The following is an 18,331-nucleotide window of genomic DNA, read 5'->3' on the forward strand; positions in this document are numbered from 1 at the left end:
GCAGGCAAATCCCTGACACTGGCTGCAGATTGTTAACACGAAAATAATCTGACTGCTGTATTAGAGTATACCGTTTTAAGGCTTCTCAGCCCTTTTTCAGCTAGCACTCGTATAATAATGTCAGCTTATATATTATTCTGAATAGCTTAGCATGTTCTTCTAACTAATCACGAAGAGACACACCTCTTAATTGGGTATATTATCTATGATTCCACCAATTATTCCCATGGATGTCCGATGATTCTAAAATTATTCTTGTAACAATCCTACAATTTCAGAATTATTCTCATGAAATTGGTGGACTATTATTCTCAAAATTATGCCGGCATAATTGGTGCAGCCCTAGCATCTGTTAATTGCTAAAATTAATCAGTTTTGCAGCCAAGTACAACCAGTGCATAGTACCAGGGTATCAGAAGTAACTGTAAATAATTTTTTTTAAAACTATTTAAGTATGCATAATACCTTGCATCGCCAAGGATCACTTTTGGCCACATCTTCAACTGCCAGTTTCTGCATGTTTGTCATATTGAGAGGGTATTGTTGTCCATCAATACGCTTTTGGTTGTCGTTTTGTGTTATTTTGCTAAAATCTTCACTTTGTATCCTTTTATATAATTTGTCAAACAATTCATAAGCTTCAATAGATTTTCCAAACCCAGTCTTGTTATAAATATGTCTCCCGGCACTACAAAAAAAAAAGAGAAAACTTCTGACAATATTGCCACAAAATACACTTGATAACAGGAAGCATGAAGTAAGTCATGCATAGTATCATTTGTTTTCAAAATTGATTCATTCAACAAACACTTAATTATTATTACTCTTTTAACATGACAATGAAAGAACCTTGTGCTTAAAGCATTTTGGTCTGCTAGGTTACCAGATATGGTAACCACACCTCTTGATCTATTGCATAAATCACTCAAGATACTGTAAGCCAAGTTTTTCAATTAAGTAATCTAAGCAACTATCATGTCATGAGACAAAGTAAAGCATTCATGTAATTCTGTTTTTGAGATAAATCACAAGGGAGGATCCAGGGAGGAAGCTTTGGGGGCCAAAGCCCCCCCCTCCTTCATTTTTAGGCTTTATTTGATCAATATGCTGAGGATTATAATGACATTTTGTCTTAGCATAATTATATGATCACTAATAATACAGATACTCATAAAACCACCTTATAAACATCTTTCCAAGGTATTATCAGTGGATTTATGCTAAAGTTTATGCAACAAGGACCCGGATCAGCATTGGAGGTGTACAAGATCGAGATACTCTAATAGAGCAGTCACCTAACTACTCTAATAGAACATTCACTGGAAGCATATAGTTGGTTCTGTTATGGAATTTTTACAAATCTGCTTGCATCTATACATACAATGAAGCACATTGGTTTGTTTAAAAGGCTTGATTTATCTACTTGTGTAGTTAATATGTATGGAAATACTTAATTCAGGTACACAATTTCCATTGAAAATGCTCTCAGATTCAATCTCGCACCATTCAAATTTCAAAATTTTCCACTTTCAACATTATTATTCTAACATGCACCAATTGTTGGGCAATTATGAGAGGATACATCATGTGCTTGGTTGTCTGTACCTACCCAAACTTTACAAAATGCTTCAGAGAGCCATACCTATAATCTAAAGGCAGTATACAGTATATAAAATATCTACAGGCATGAATTTTAAGTGGAAATATCTCCAAATTGCAGTATTTTAGCTTCTATTTTTCAAAAACTTTCTAGAGGGGGGCATGTCAAAAGATTAGTACCTTGAGTTAGCCCCCCTTTTATAAATTCTAGATCCACCCATGAATCATATTGAATTTACATTGAATAAAATATATGCTACAAAAAAAATACATGCGCGTATCAGTACGCAGTGAAACTGTACTTGAATTGACATATACCATCTCTTCAGGGTAAGTAAGAATATGTTTGCTTCGTTCTTGTATCATGAAGCAAACACAAGCTATGTGGTTAGTTTATGTTGCAGTAAATTGAATATTGTAGTAAACTTAAAATAATTATTATTGTACAGTACGATAGTAACTGTATAGTAGGGACCACAAAGGAGTAGGCGTGGCCCACAAAATAATATCACCTAAAAACCTGCCTCAATTTTCCCTGACAATGATGAGGCAGTATTGGTTAGGTAAAACTAAGCCCAAACAAGCTTTTAGATTGACCCGAAATGCTTTCAACAAGTTGCTACGGAATTTTTTGAAAAATTTATTTGATGGAATTTTCTACTGACTGAGTAAATTTTAAGTAACTGACTGACTGATACCTTCAGACAAAGGTAACTCAATAATGGCTAAGGCTACGAGCTTGATTTTTTCACTGTTCAACGTTGCTTCGGCCCGACAGGTGCCTTTTGCAGTACGTACAATGCATTCTTCATGGACTTACCAGTGTCCTCCTTTGTGTCCCATTCATCTTTGCTGACAGTGAAAGGTGTCGATTTTGCGGTAGCACGTGATGGCTTCCCTTCGTAATGGAAATCGTCCGTATTTTTCATAGTGGCTATTTTGATTGCAGAGGTGCTTTTCAAACAGTTCTTAATGTTGCTTGTCAGTTTAACTCAGTCAGCAGGTCTTACCCTGTTGTGAGCGGGTTGCCACCGTCAACAGATGGTGGTTGTTTTGGTAGGTGTGCAGGGTTCCATGGATTCTCCTATTAATTCTCAAATAGGCCCCTTTTCAACAATTTTACATGATGTATACAGCATGTTTTACTACAAAGGCTTGGAAGTAGGAATGCTTAGGGATTCTAACATTCTCTGAAACCACAAGAATTTCTGCAAGCCACAATGTTCCTAATAGAAACCCTGCACTGTCACACCCTGAGCTAACCTCAAGATGGAAAAGACAATGGAAAAAAAGGAGGGGATTTACTAAGCTCCCTGCTGGGACTGTCTGTGGTGTATGCTTCACCTCCCCACACCCCCATTATTAATTTTATTCTAATTATTTTTTTTGGGCAATACATTACATTAAACCCCACCGAACAATCCCTTTGTGATTATCATCTTCTAAAAATTCTAATATGAGATAGTTGGTAGAGGGGAGTGGTATGGGTGGGACAAGACTTGCTATGCCATGTAGTACCATGTGTTCTAACACCTCTACATGCACCTTTTTTCTTGTAATGCATGCGCAATGTTACTTTCCAATTATTGCCAACCCTTCTCACGTGTGTGCCTGCCCAATCTTCCCCCTAATCATGGTGGAGCTTTGGGTTAGTCACTATCATAATACACTCACGCATGCTTGACTGCAACATTAACTAGTTAAACTCCATTTGATTCGTACTGCTGTGTAATGGGTTGAACATAGCCGACAGCTAGTCTTGCGTGGCCGGACTGCTTTTTTCCATGTATTGGGTGGGGGAAAAAAGGGTCTGGTGCAACTCCAATAGCTGTTTACTTCCCAGACACTGGGAACACTAATCGAGATCCAAATGTCTGTGTGTGTGCCTCCAGCAGTTGATCTTGCTGTTGCTGAGGGGCACCTGCCTGCCCATTGAACCCTGGGCATGCTGTAGGTTCTGTGTAGGTTTTTTCTGTAGGTTATAATTAATTTTTCAAATATTTTCTTAACATTCTATAGAGATGTGTGGGAGGAAGGGAGTGCCATTAGGGCCGGAGGGAAAAAAACTGAATAAAATTGACCACAAAGGAGGCGCCAATGATGTCAGTAAGCAAACTCGAGATGGCTTTGATCTGTTTATCCTTTAAATGAATCTTAATTTGCTCCGATGTATCTTTTATAGAGTTCATCCTCATCGTGTAACAAGACTCACAACCGGACCAGGAGTGTATTGTTTCACTGACGTCATGGCACCTCCTTTGCGGCCAATGTTATTCAATTAGCGTCCCCAGAGTCTGGGGACGGCTCAGAAGTAAACAGCTATTGGAGTTGCACCAGACCTTTTTCCTTACCCAATACACAGAAAAAAGTGGTTTGGCCACGCGAGACTGGCCAACAGCGAAGCGTAATGGATACTTCACTTTTCAGACAACAATTAATATAATTGGGGTGTGCAGTACTATTTCTTTCTTTTGGTATGCGTGGATTGTAGAGGTGCTTTTCGAATAGTTCTTGATTCGAAATGCTGTGTAATGGGTTGAACATAGCTGACAATGAAGCGTAATTGATACTTCACTTTTTAGACGATAATTAATATAGCTGGGGTACGTGGTGCCATTTCAGATGCGGTATGCGTGGGTTCGCCAGTCGTAATAAAATTACTTACAAAAAAAAGTTAACAAACAAGTACACGAAAAAAATTGGAATTTTCAACTAGAGTAGGGACATCGATAAAAAGTACTGAAACAAGTTGGAGTAGTCCATGATATTTAATCACCGTAAAACAATAAGAAGTGTTATATCCCTACTGTACATTTCCGTTATGGTATCTTGAGCACAGTAGGGATATAACACTTCTTATTGTTTTACGGTGATTTAATATCATTGACTACTCAAACTTGTTTCAGTACTTTTTATTGATGTGCTATGGTCCCTACTCTAGTTAAAAATTCCAAATTTTTTCTTGTACTTGTGTTGTAGTAAAATTGAAATATGTTTTGTTGTGTTTCTAAGCTTGAACAGCCTTCCAGCTTGAAAGCATGCGTAGACAGATATAGACCAAAAGAAAACCTTGATGAACTTATCAGCCTGAAGTTGATACTGTACTTTCAGAAACATTCAATGTACGATTGCCTTATTAAGCCTCAGGTAATTAATGCATCATCTCAGCAAAATCCCCCATTACTGGATCTCACTCCAAATCAAGACACACGATAGTGTGTCGTGCGGCCCAAGAAGCCGGCGCGCCACACCGTGAGCATATTGACAGGAAGAAAGAAAACGTCATTTTCACACATTTGTATCTCGGTGATACCTCATCCGATTGGAAACAAATTTGCTGCAGAGTTTCCCGCCAGCTAGGGGAGTCTACATTCCAAATTTGAAGGAAATCACTCTAGCCATTTCCGAGATACGAGTGGCCAAAGTTTCGTTTTTTTTTCTTCTTTGTCTTTTCGCACACTTGCAAAAATTGCTATAGAACGCAAACGCGTACTCCGATCGCCTTGAAATTTGGCACACAGAAGGGGAGTACAAAGGCGAATTCTAACATCAAATGTGGTGCAAATCCGGTGAATAATTCAGGAGTTATTACCGATCATTCGCGTAAAACAAGATCGATTTGTTGTCACGCCTACAGGATAAACCACTTCATAGAATGAGTTGAAAATTGCTATGTAGATGGAGTAACCATCGTAGGAGTGCCTTTTGGTGGTTTGAAAGGAATCGAGATAAAGACCACGGAGATATGACACAAAACCCAACCTGTGTCACAATTACTCGCTCGATTTTTAGGAATAACAAAGTATTAGTTTTCACGTCTACTACGCAAACCGCTTAGAGCAATGAGCTGAAAATCGGTGTATAGCTGGAATAATCTTCATTGAAAGTACTTGCAGTAGTATAGAAGAATTGGATTACAAACCATTTAGTTATGATTCGAAAGCCAACTCCGTGTAGCAAATGCGAGATCGAGATACTCTAATAGAACAGTCACCCTAATAGAACATTCAGCTAATTTATTTACTCCATTATAGAATTCTATTACCATATTCTGTAGAGACTTCAGCTGCAAACAGTTAATCTTATAGACAGTTCAGCAAGAAGCAAGTCACCCTATAGAGAGTTCAGCTACAAATATATCGCTATAGTGATTCATAACATTGCAAATCACACTGAAGTGAGTTCAGCTATAAACAAGTCATGCACCCTGTAGAGAGTTCGGCTACACTCTCTAGAGAATTCAGCTACAAACAAGTCACTCTGGAGAGAGTTCAGCTACAAAGAAACTATCCTGTAAAGAGTTCATGTATACAAACAAGTTACCCTATAGAGATCACCTGCAAACAAGTAACCCTGAAGAGAGTTCAGCTACAGACAAGTCACTTTATAGTTTATACAGTGTTCAGCTACAAGTAAGTCACTCTGTAGAGAATTCAGCTACAAATAAGTCACTCTGTAGAGAATTCAGCTACCACCAAGTCACTCTGTAAAGAATTTTGCTACAAACAAGTCACCGTGTAGAGAGTTCAGCAACCAAAATACTACTCTGTAAAGAGTTCAGCTATACGAAACAAGTTACTCTGTAGAGAGATCAGCTAGAAACAAGAGAGAGTTCAGCTAGAAGAAGTCACCCTGTAGAGAAATCAGCTGCAAAGAAACCCTGTAGAGAGATCAACTACAAACAAATCACCCTGCAGAGCATTCAGCTATAAACAAATCACCCTGTAGAAAGTTCAGGTACAAACAAATCACCCTATATATACAGTTCAGCTCCACAAAATATCTGTCTGTAGAGAGTTAAGCTACAAAGAAGTTATGCTACAGTGAGATCAGTTTGAAACAAGAGGTTTCAGCTACAAACAAATTAACCTGTAGAGAGTTCAACTATGAACAGATCATCCTGTAGATAGTTCAGCTAGATACAAGTCAGCCTATAGAGAGATCAGCTAGAGGAAGTCACCTTGTAGAGAGATCAGCTAGAAAAAGTTGCCTTGTAGAAAGTTCAGTAATAAAAGAAACCATCCTGTGGAGAGTTCAGCTACAAACAAACACCCTGTAGAGAGTTCAGCTGCAAACAAATCACCCTGTAGAGAGTTCAGCTACAAACAAATCAAACTGTAGAGAGATCAGCTAGAGGAAGTCACCTTGTAGAGGGATCAGCTAGAAACAAGTCACCTTGTAGAGAGTTCAGGTACAAAGAAACCACCATGTAGACAGTTCAGCTGCAAACATATCGCCTGTAGAGAGTTCACACATCTAGAAACAAATCACCCTGTAGAGAGATCAGCTAGAAGAGGTCACCTTGTAGAGAGTTCAGCTACAAACAATTCACCCTGTAGAAAGATCAGCTAGAAGAAGTCACCTTGTAGAGTGTTCAGTTACAAAGAAACCATTATGTAGAGAGTTCAGCTGCAAACAAATCACTCTGTAGAGAGTTCAGCTACAAAGAAACTGCCATGTAGAGAGTTCAGCCTCAAACAAACCACCTTGTAGAGAATTCAACTACAACAAATCACCCTGTAGAGAAGAAGTTACCTTGTAGAGAGTTCAGCTACAAAGAAACCATCATGTAGGGAGTTCAGCTACAAAGAAACTACCATGTAGAGAGTTCAGCTAGAAACAAATCACCCCGTAGAGAGATCAGCTGGACGAAGTCACCTTGTAGAGAGTTCAGCTACAAAGGAACCATCATGTAGAGAGTTCAGCTGCAAACAAATCACTCTGTAGAGAGTTCAGCTACAAAAAAAAATCACCCCGTAGAGAGATCAGCTGGACGAAGTCACCTTGTAGAGACTTCAGCTACAAAGGAACCATCATGTAGAGAGTTCAGCTACAAACAAATCACCCTGTAGAGAGTTCAGCTACAAAAAAAAAATCACCCTGTAGAGAGTTCAGCTAGACGAAGTCACCTTATAGAGAGTTCAGCTACAAAGAAACCATCATGTAGAGAGTTCACTACAAAAAAACCACCATGTAGAGAGTTTAGCTGCAAACAAATTACCTGTAGAGAGTTCAGCTGGAAACAAATCACCCTGTAGAGAGACCAGCTAGAAGAGGTCACCTTGTAGAGAGTTCAGCTACAAAGAAACCATCCTGTATATGTGACCCGGTCTGCGAAAAGGGGTCTTATAGCCTTTCCAAATTGTCAAGTTTGTCTAATCATAACTCCTCATGTTTTCACCCTATCATCTTATTATTACACCAAGCCATAGTGCTATGCTAGGGGTATAAGGCGACTAAATTTCAGGGTGATACCACATTCACAAGTCAAGTTACAGGTTGCCAAGTACATGCAATTTAAAAGGCTATAAGACCCCTTTTCGCAGACTGGGTCACATATAGTTCAGGTCACCTAGTAGAGAGATCAACTGCAAAAAAATATCCTGTGGGGAATAATGGGCATGTAATAAATATATGTATATAATTTGCATAATTACTAATAAAATCAAAAACAATTGAAGCATTAAAAATCTTCTTTAAGTTCTTTTCTTCTTCCTGTGGTAAAGAAAAAAAACACATGGGTTAAAAAAGCCCCAAAGCCAGCCATAGGCCGGCTTTGCGGCATACAAATACAAAAAGAAGTGATATCTAATCAAAAACAGCCAAGCTGTAAAAAAAGGTGCGGCCCCCAAAAAGGCCATGGTGAAAAAAGATGTGAAATCCAAGGTGGCGGCCAAGAAATGGCTGTGATGGTAGGTTAATGGTTACATTTTAATAAAGACAATTCAGGTGAATTTTGTGCCGCTTGGTCTTGGCACCAGATCCACCTGAATTGTTGTTATTAAAATGTAACTATTAACCTACCATCACAGCCATTTCTTGGCCGCCATCTTGGATTTCACATCTTTTTTCACCATGGCCTTTTTGGGGGCCGCACCTTTTTTTACAGCTTGGCTGTTTTTGATTAGATATTCTTAACTCTCCACATGGTGACTTGCTTCTTGCTGAACTGTCTATAAGATTAACTGTTTGCAGCTGAACTCCCTACAGAATAACTTGTGATGTAATAAAATTCTATAATGGAGTAAATAAATTAGCCGAATGCTCTATTGTATTAAATTATAATTTACTTATTGTATTGAATTATTATTATTATTATTTTTTGTGATTTGTCTGTACATTTTTCTTCATTTCTGAAGTTGTACAGTATAGGTAAATAATAATAATAATAATAATATTAGGGTGACTGTTCTATTAGAGTATCTCGATCTCGCATTTGCTACATGGAGTTGGCTTTCGAATCAGTGGTTTGTAATCCGATTCTTCTGTACTACTGCAAGGACTTTCTATTAAGATTATTCCAGCTATACACCGATTTTCAGCTCATTGCTCTAAGCGGTTTGCCTAGTAGGCGTGAAAACTAATACTTTTTTTATTCATAAAAATCGATCGCGTAATTGTGACACAGGTTGGGTTTTGTGTCATATCTCCATGGTCTTTATCTCGATTCCTTTCAAACCACCAAAAGGCACTCCTACGATGGTTACTCCATCTACATAGCAATTTTCAACTCAGTCCATGAAACGGTTTACCCTGTAGGCGTGACAACAAATCGATCTTGTTTTACGCGAATAATCGGTCATAACTCCTGAACCATTCATCGGATTTGTACCAAATTTGACACTAGGATTCGCCGTTGGACTCCCTTTCTGTGTGCCAAATTTCAAGGCGATCGAGGTACGCGTTTGCTTCTTATAGCAATTTTTGCAAGTGTGCGAAAAGACGAAGAAGAAAAAAAAAAACGAAGAAAAAAAAAACCAAACTTTGGCAGCTCGTATCTCGGAAATGGCTGGAGCGATTTCCTTCAAATTTGGAATGTAGACTCCCCTTGCTGGCGGGGAACTGTGTAGCAAATTTGGTTCCAATCAGATAAGTGATCACCGAGATACAAAGGTGTGAAAATGACGTTTTCGTTCTTCCTGTAAATATACTTGCGGTGTGGCGCGCCAACTTCTTGGGCCGCACGACACACTATCGTGTGTCTTGATTGTTTCTATCTGATCTCTCTACAGGGTGCTAGCTGTCACGTTTGTAGCTGAACTCTCTACAGGGTGGTTTATTTGTAGCTGAACTCTCTACAGGGTGGCTTATTTGTAGCTGAACTATCTACAGGTTGATTTGTTTGTAGCTGAACTCTCTACAAGGTGCGTAACTTGTTTCTAGCTAATTTCTCTGCACGGTAACTTGGAACACTCTACAGAGTGATTTGTTTGTAGCTGAACTCTCCACACTACAGGATAACTTTTTTTAGCTGATCTCTCTACAGTGTCATTTGTTTGTAGCTGATCTCTCTACATGTTGACTTGGTTCTAGCTGATATTCTGCATGCAGGAAAATTATTTCTAGCTAATAATCTCTCTACAGGGTGACTTGTGTCTAGCTGATTGATCTATAGGGTGGTTTGTTTGTAGCTAAACTTTCTACATGGTGACTTGTTTATAGCTGATCTTTCTACAGGGTAAGTTGTATTACAGCAAATGCTTATTCTGGCTGCGATGTAGGCTTTGTTTTTCGCTTTTAAGATATTCAGTGATGTGTCTGAGGGGTCATCGCTCTTCGAATCGTCGTCCAATAACATTGAATATTAATCTGGTCTACTCCAAGGGTCGCTTGGAGTCTAGTGGCCTTGTTTGATTGCTGGTCTTTCCAGCTGTCCAGCACTTTAACACCTAGTGGTGGAAGTGGTGGCAAAGGCGGTCCATCTAGCCTGGGTTAAAAAAAGGAATTTGTTTGTAGCTGAATTCTTACAGGGTGACTTGTTTGTAACTGTAATTTGTTTGTAGCTGAACTCTTACAGGGTAGGGTGACTTGTTTGTAGCTGATCTCTATACAGGGTGGGTTATTTCTAGATGAACTCTCTACAGAGTGATTTGTTTTTAGGTGATCTCTCTACAGGATTACTTGTTTCTAGGTGAGCTCTCTACAGGGTGACTTAAATGCTTGTAGCCAGGGCCGCCCACAGGGGGGGGGGGGGGGCAATTGGGGCATTTTGCCCCGGGCCCCAGCCTGAAAGGGGCCCCAGGAGGCCCCATGAAGGGCCCCCTGAATACCTGTTTAAAAGATCGATATACTCTAATAGAGCAGTCAGATCTAAATACTCTAATAGAGCAGTCACAGTATTCTTCAGAGGAGCAGTGTGGCAAGCTTATAGATAAGGAGATATGGTTGGTAATGGGTAGTTATTGTCATTGCCAGCAGGTTGTGACCTTTTTTTTTTTTTTTTGGTCTTCACCTTACAACTTGGGTCAGGGGCCCCACTTTAACTCTTTGCCCTGGGCCCCTTAATTACTCTGGACGGCCCTGCTTGTAGCTGAACTCTGTACAAGGTGATTTGTCTGTGGCCGAACTCTCTACAGTAATGGTCTGAATCGCTAGAGCGATTTATTTGGGTTTGCATGGTGACTGTTCTATTAGAGTATCTCGGCAGTTAAATGCTTTATTAGGGTGACTGTTCTATTAGAGTATCTCGATCTCACTTTTGCTATACGTAGTTCGCTTTCTAAACACACTTCTACGATGGTTACTCCATCTACATAGCAACTTCAGCTCATTCCTTCTAAGGGTTTACCCTGTGCTTTGGGCGTGCAGACTCATTTTACGCGAATAATCGGTCATAACTCCGTGAGTGTTCATCGGATTCCTACCAAACTTGGTACTGAGATCCGTTGTAATGATTCCTTTAGGCCACTCCAACAAAATTCCTTGTTTCCCATTTCAGTGATCTCGAAAATACATTCGGGCGGGTGATTCATTATCCATTATTCATCAAGACACACGGTAGTGTGTCGTGCGGCCCAAGAAGCGGGCGCGTAACACCCGTGAGTATATTGACAGGAAGAAAGAAACGCAATTTGCGCACCTCCGTAGCTCTGTGCTTCCTTGATGAAACAAGACGATTTTTGCTGTGGACATGCCCTCCAACTGCAGCACTCTACATTCCAAATTTGAGCGAAATCGCTTCGCGCGTTCCCGAGATATGCGACTTCAAAAATTGGCTCAGTTTCTTGGTTTTTTTTTTCTTCTTATTTTTATTTTTCTTGTCGCACACTTACAAAAACTGCTATAAAACTCGAACGCCATATCCGATTGCCTTGAAATTTGGCACACAGAAGAGGGATATAAAGGCGCATCTCGGTACTATTTTTGACTGGAATACGATAAACAGGTAAGCCGCATATGGGAAGAAGCTGAAAATCGGTGGGTGAATAGGTTAACTATTGAACCTCAAACCTTTTGTGGTTTGAAAGAAATCGAGTTAAAAAAACAGGAAGATACAACGAAAAAACCAACAGTGTGTAACAATTACGCAATCGAGATTAGCTAATAAAAAAACGACTGCTTGCTACGCCTACCAGATAAACCGCTTGGGTAATGCTTTCAAAAAACGGTATACAGATGGAGTAATCATCTTAGAAAGGTTCATCAATGGTGTAGAAGAATCAGACTTAAAGCCACGGAGTTATAACACGAATTCCAACTTGGTGCAGAAGGTGCGAGATCGAGATACTCTAATAGAGCAGTCATCCTAATAGAGCAGTCACCCTGAAGAGAATTCAAGAGATCAGCTAGAAATAAGAAACCTGTATAGAGATCAGCTACACACAAGTCACCCTGTAGAGAGATCAGCTAGAAGAAGTTACCTTGTAGGGAGTTCATGCAACTATGGAAAGAGATAGTTTAGCTAGAAAAAATCACCTTGTAGAGTTCAGCTACAAAGAAACCACCATGTAGAGAGTTAAGCTACAAACAAATCGCCCTGTGGAGAGATCAATAGAAGAAGTTACCTTACAGAGAGTTCAGCTACAAAGAAACCATCATGTAGAGAGTTCAGCTACAAACAAATCTCCCTGTAGAGAGATTAGCTAGAAGAAGTTACCTTGTAGAGAGTTCAGCTACAAAGAAACCATCATGTAGAGTTCAGCTACAAACAAATCTCCCTGTAGAGAGATCAGCTAGAAGAAGTTACCTTGTAGAGAGTTGAGCTTCAAACAAATCACCCTGTAGAAAGATCAGCTAGAAGAGGTCACCTTGTAGAGAGTTCAGTTACAAAGAAACCACCATGTAGAGAGCTCAGCTACAAACTAGTGACCTTGTAGAGACATCAGCTAGAAGAAGTTACCTTGTAGAGAGTTCAGCTACAAAGAAACCATTCTTTAAAGAGTTCAGCTGCAAACAAATCACCTGTACAGAATTCAGCTACTAATAAATCACCCTGTAGAAAGATGAGCTAGAAAAAGTTACCTTGTAGAGAGTTCAGTTACAAAGAAACCACCATGTAGAGAATTCAGCTACAAACTAGTGACCCTGTAAAGACATTAGCTAGAAGAAGTTACCTTGAGAGAGTTCAGCTACAAAGACCCCATTATTTAAAGAGCTCAGCTGTAAACAAATCACCAATACAGAATTCTGCTACAAACAAATCACCATGTAGAGAGATCAGCTAGAAGAAGTTATCTTGTAGACAGATCAGCTACAAGCAAATCACCCTGTAGAGAGATCAGCTAGAAGAAGTTAACTTGTAGAGAGTTCAGCTACAAAGAAACCATTATTTAGAGAGTTCAGCTTCAAACAAATCACCTGTAGAGAGTTCAGCTACAAACAAATCTCCCTGTAGAGAGATCAGCTAGAAGAAGTTACCTTGTAGAGAGTTCAGCTACAAACAAATCACCTTGTAGAAAGATCAGCTAGAAGAAGTCACCTTGTAGAAAGTTCAGTTACAAAGAAACCACCATGTAGAGAGTTCAGCTACAAACTAGTCACCTTGTAGAGACATCAGCTAGAAAGGTTACCTTGTAGAAAGTTCAGCTACAAAGAAACCATTCTGTTTAGAGCTCAGTTACAAACAAATCACCCTGTAGAGAGGTCAGCTAGAAGAAATTACCTTGTAGATAGTTCAGCTACAAACAAATCACCCTGTAGAAAGATCAGTTAGAAGTAGTTACTTTGTAGAGAGTTCAGCTACAAAGTAAGCATTTGTAAAGAGCTCAGCTGCAAACAAATCACCTGTACAGAATTCAGCTACACCCTGTAGAGAGATCAGCTAGAAGAAATTACCTTGTAGATAGTTCAGCTACAAACAAATCACCCTGTAGAAAGATCAGTTAGAAGAAGTTACTTTGTAGAGAGTTCAGCTACAAAGAAACCATTTTGTAAAGAGCTCAGCTGCAAACAAATCACCTGTACAGAATTCAGCTACGAACAAATCACCCTGTAGAGAGATCAGCTAGAAGAAGTTACCTTGTAGATAGTTCAGCTACAAACAAATCTCCCTGTAGAGAGATCAGCTAGAAGAAATTACCAATGTCCAAATTTCAAGGCAATAGCTCTTTCCAATCTGAAGTTATCAATTGTCAAAGTTGGCAAATTGGATGTGTGTGGAAGGCCCCTTTTCGCAAATCCCGTCACATATGTATTATATATATAATTTGTACATTTACTGATAAAATATTTAAAGTACATCTACTTCATCTTTTCTTCTTCCTGTAGTAAAGAAAAAAAACATAGGTTAAAAAAGTCCCAAAGCTGGCCTATGGGCCGGCTTTGGGGTATACAAATACAAAAAGAAATGAAATCTAATCCAAAACAGCCAAGCTGTAAAAAAAAGTGTGCGGCCCTCAGAAAGGCTATGGTGAAAAAAGATGTGAAGTCCAAGGTGGCGGCCAAGAAATGGCTGTGATGGTAGGTTAATGGTAAAAATTTTAATAACGACAATTCAGGTGAATTTTTGTGCCGCTTCACAAAATTTACCTGAATTGTCATTATTAAAATTTTTACCATTAACCTACCATCACAGCCATTTCTTGGCCGCCACCTTGGATTTCACATCTTTTTTCACCATAGCCTTTCTGAGGGCAGCACACTTTTTTTACAGCTTTTTACAGCTTGGCTGTTTTGGATTAGATTATAGATATTTCCACTAATTTTTGAAATTCATAACTATCTTACAGGTAAGAAATAGAGTAGAAATATTTAAACTAGGAACCTTAACAGTGAAAAGCTAGCTAAATGGACTTTCTGAATGCTAAACTAGTTACTGCTATGCTGCCTATGCAGTCACAGGATGAATAAAGAATATTGACAGCAATAATGTCTTGAAACTCTGGATCTCTACTGTCTATATTGCAGACGTCAAAGGGGTGATATGATTGCAAAACTTATAAGATACTTCAATGATATTATGACTTGGACCCATCTACTTTTTTTACTTTGAATACTGCTACCACCAGGGGCCATTCTCTTAAGCTTTCTAAGGAAAGATCGAGATTACTTGTTAGACAGAACTTTTTTAGGAATATAGAGTAGCTAGTCAATATGGAATTCCTTACCTGACTTCATCATTTCAGTACCAACAGTTGCAACCTTCAAGCAGCACTTGGACAATTTTTGGAAGCAATCTAGATATGGGCACCTACAAAGGTAGCCTGGCAATTTATTATTGTCTGGGCATCTTCAAGCCTATTAAATAATAATAATAATAATGAATCACCATGCGGGAAGAAAATCTACATGCGGGGGGGGTTGGAAACAATGAATTTTGTTGGAGTGTCCTTAAGTTTGCCAAATTTCAGTCCGAGTGGAGCACACATTCATGTTTTATGGCGGATTTTGCAAAGTGTGCGAAATGAAGAAAAAAACAAAGAAATTAAAACAAAATTTCGTGGGGCAATCATTAATTTTGTATGAATAAAGAGATTTTATGCTGAGTGCTGAACATTAAGAAATGGAAAAACACTGAATAGTTAATGTAATTGTGTAATTATAGCTGGCTACATTAAGGTCTATTTAATATTTATGCACATACCAGTAAACAGATGTAGGGACTTTCTGTAAATCAGAAATAACATTTAAAGCCGGTTCGCAATATTTAAGCTCTGGTAAGCAACTAGAAATCTCTAGAAGCTGCACTGCCTCTTTTTCTTCCATACCCTTTGGCATATGAATGCTTTTAACATGGCCTGAGCAATGTCGATAAGCACGACGATCACAAGTTGTGATCAAAATTGTTCCATGGTTGGGTTGCCCTGGAGTTGGCAGGAATTCATTGAGGTGTACATGCTTCAAAGTATTCTGAATGTAATCCCTGTTAGTACACCTTTCTCCAACCTTCCATTTCAAGTCGTCATCCAAGTTGAGGTCATTCATGATCAGGAGCCAGTCATGATGATTTTTTAGATGAGATGACATTTTGCTTAAGATATCAATGTAACCTTCTGGCCTTTTAGTTTTGGCACAATACTGCTCATAACTTTCAGTAACATTCAGTTGCTCTGCTATTTTAAAAAGATCTTGGTGAAAGCTGCTAGGATTTGATGCGTTGATTGCTGCTACGAATTTATTTGCTGTGCATAATTCATCTATTGTGCCTACAAGTAATCTTTCTAACACACCCTTTGATAAGTTCTTATAGTGTACTTCACCATACTGTCTAGCTAACTCCTTTTTACCAGTTCCAGGTAATCCCACAATATACACAACCTTGGTTGTCTTATACTTCATCTCTCGGATAGTGTTGAAAATTGACTGGATTAAGCTAACCCTTGGCACACTCTTGTGATATCTAAAGTGATCAGTGAGCAAACAAATCTCTTTGCTGTCATATGGTTTCATCTTCTTCAATACTTCCTGACTGAACTTTATTAATTCGACTGCTGGTTCTGACCATAAGAAATATCTAGGGTTGGCAATTCTTCTAGGAATGATCAGTTGATGGTTCATTGCCATTTTGTAGCAGTGCATGTGCCTTGAAACAGAATTTGCACTCTTTATTGGATTCAGCATTATTGCTTAAATGGTGTGTAACTAAAAATATACTAGAAAAAGAATAGCAAATATGATACTGTATCAGTGATATAATCATACAAATATAACCCAGTCTGACAAATCCAGTCTTATAGCCTTTCCTATTGACACAGCATAACTTTACTTCTGAAAAAGGTAACTTACTGAATTGAAACGTAGAGTTGTTGCATAAAATAATGTGATAAAAATAATTTCAAGTAGACTCATTAAAGTCATGAGAAGTTATGAGTTATCAATCTTGTGACATCTAAAAAGACTACAAAAGACTTGTATTGTCAGACCAGATCATATATAAGAGTTTCACAGTGAACATGTTCATAAACAGAATATCTGAATACCAAATAGTACAGTAGGCTACTGTTTAAGTAGGGATCCCCCTAAAATGATGTGTGCCACCTAGAATACTTTTGAAATCATCCTAGAAACATGTTGGGCAACAAAAATCATCTTTATGAAATAATAGTAGTTCATCTAGCATCAAATGCAGCATTAAAAACAAGAAAACTCATTTCGGATTTAGAATATGAAAAAATCTCCCAAGCTTATATAATTTTTGTTTGCCTGCTGTCAGCCAGCCAACCAGCCACTACCTGACCATGGTCACAAGGCTGGAGGCAAAATGAAGCAGCGTATTGCCACCATTTTACGTCACAATTGCGAGTAAAACATATAGTAAATTAGGTGGCTGATGGCTACAAAAGTACAACTAGTTTGTGGAACATTACAAGTAGAAGAAAAAATAAAAAATAAATTAAGCTCGATTAGGATCAAAAAAGTAGTGAAACAATAGATTTACCTGCAGATATACTAACGTACATTAAAAACATCTTTGATTAATTCAGTCATGGTTTATAGACTGAATTAGGAATTAAATTATCTGACAACCTCTCTAGTTTTCACTGCTTTTTTGCTATATATTCCCCTTCACTACTTTTAATACTTGGTCCCTCCTAAAATTTCCAATTGCTTTTTCTTGAATGTTTGTTTATTTTGTAAATAACATCATACAGTCTCTATAGTTGGGACTACAAATCTTTGGGCATGGCCCATGAAAAACATCTCTCAAGATCCGGCCTCACTTTTCCCTGATGACAATGAAGCAGTATTGGTTAGGTAAAACTAAGCCCAAACAAGCCATCAGATCGACCCAAAACACTTTCAACAAGTTGCTATGACATTTGGCATACTGCAGTTCGTATAATGCATTCTTCATGGACTTACCAGTGTTAGGCCTGTGTCAAATATGCCAACATAATAAAAAGCATACTAGGCTGGAGTGCTATGACAGCATAATGGCTAGCATATTAGGTGTATATTTCAAACTATGGAGCTGAATTCCATGAAAACAGATCAATACTCCAGTCAGAAAACTGTAAGAAAGCACTCAAATGCATTGTACATAGCTCCTTAGATCGATACTCTCTAATAGAATAGTCACTTTGTAGTGAAATACTCTAATAGAGCATTCACTGATTAAACTGTTCCCAGATAATTTTATGAAAAGTTGTTAACCTAGGAGCATAATGCAAGCATAATGGGAACACTGAAGAGCATAATAAATGAAATTTTTGGGAAATTCCTGAAAGCATGTTGGGCAAAATTTTGAGCATATTTAACTTAGGCCTAACCATGCAGTGTCCTCCTTTGTGTCCCATTTATCTTTGCTGACAGCTAAAGGTGTCGATTTCGCGGTAGTGTATGAAGACTTCCCTTCGTAACAGAAATAGTCCATATTTTTCATAGTGGCTACTTTGATTGCTGAAGTGCTTTTTGAACAGTTTTTGATTCATAATGCTGTGTAACACGTTGAACATAGCTGACAATGAAGTGTAATGGATACTTCACTTTTCAGATGCTAATTGATAGCTGGGCATGCGGTGCCTTTCATTCTTTTGATGTGGGTTCACCAGTCATAATAAATTTATTTTACAAA

General features: G+C 38.5%; 1 protein-coding gene across 1 annotated transcript in view; it reads right to left on the bottom strand.

Annotated features, from left to right (window-relative positions):
* LOC136247984 (uncharacterized) overlaps window positions 1-16,320 on the bottom strand; it is a 197,965-nt gene extending 181,645 nt beyond the window's left edge. The window contains exons 1-2 of the mRNA XM_066039802.1: window positions 15,401-16,320; window positions 466-688 (exon numbers count right to left, since the gene is read on the bottom strand). Coding sequence (XP_065895874.1) covers window positions 466-688; window positions 15,401-16,320 — 1,143 coding nt within the window. The remainder of the gene's footprint in view (window positions 1-465; window positions 689-15,400) is intronic.
* Window positions 16,321-18,331: the final 2,011 nt, after the last annotated feature.

This window comes from Dysidea avara, chromosome 2 (genome assembly GCF_963678975.1).
Source record: "Dysidea avara chromosome 2, odDysAvar1.4, whole genome shotgun sequence".
Classification (NCBI taxonomy): domain Eukaryota; kingdom Metazoa; phylum Porifera; class Demospongiae; order Dictyoceratida; family Dysideidae; genus Dysidea; species Dysidea avara.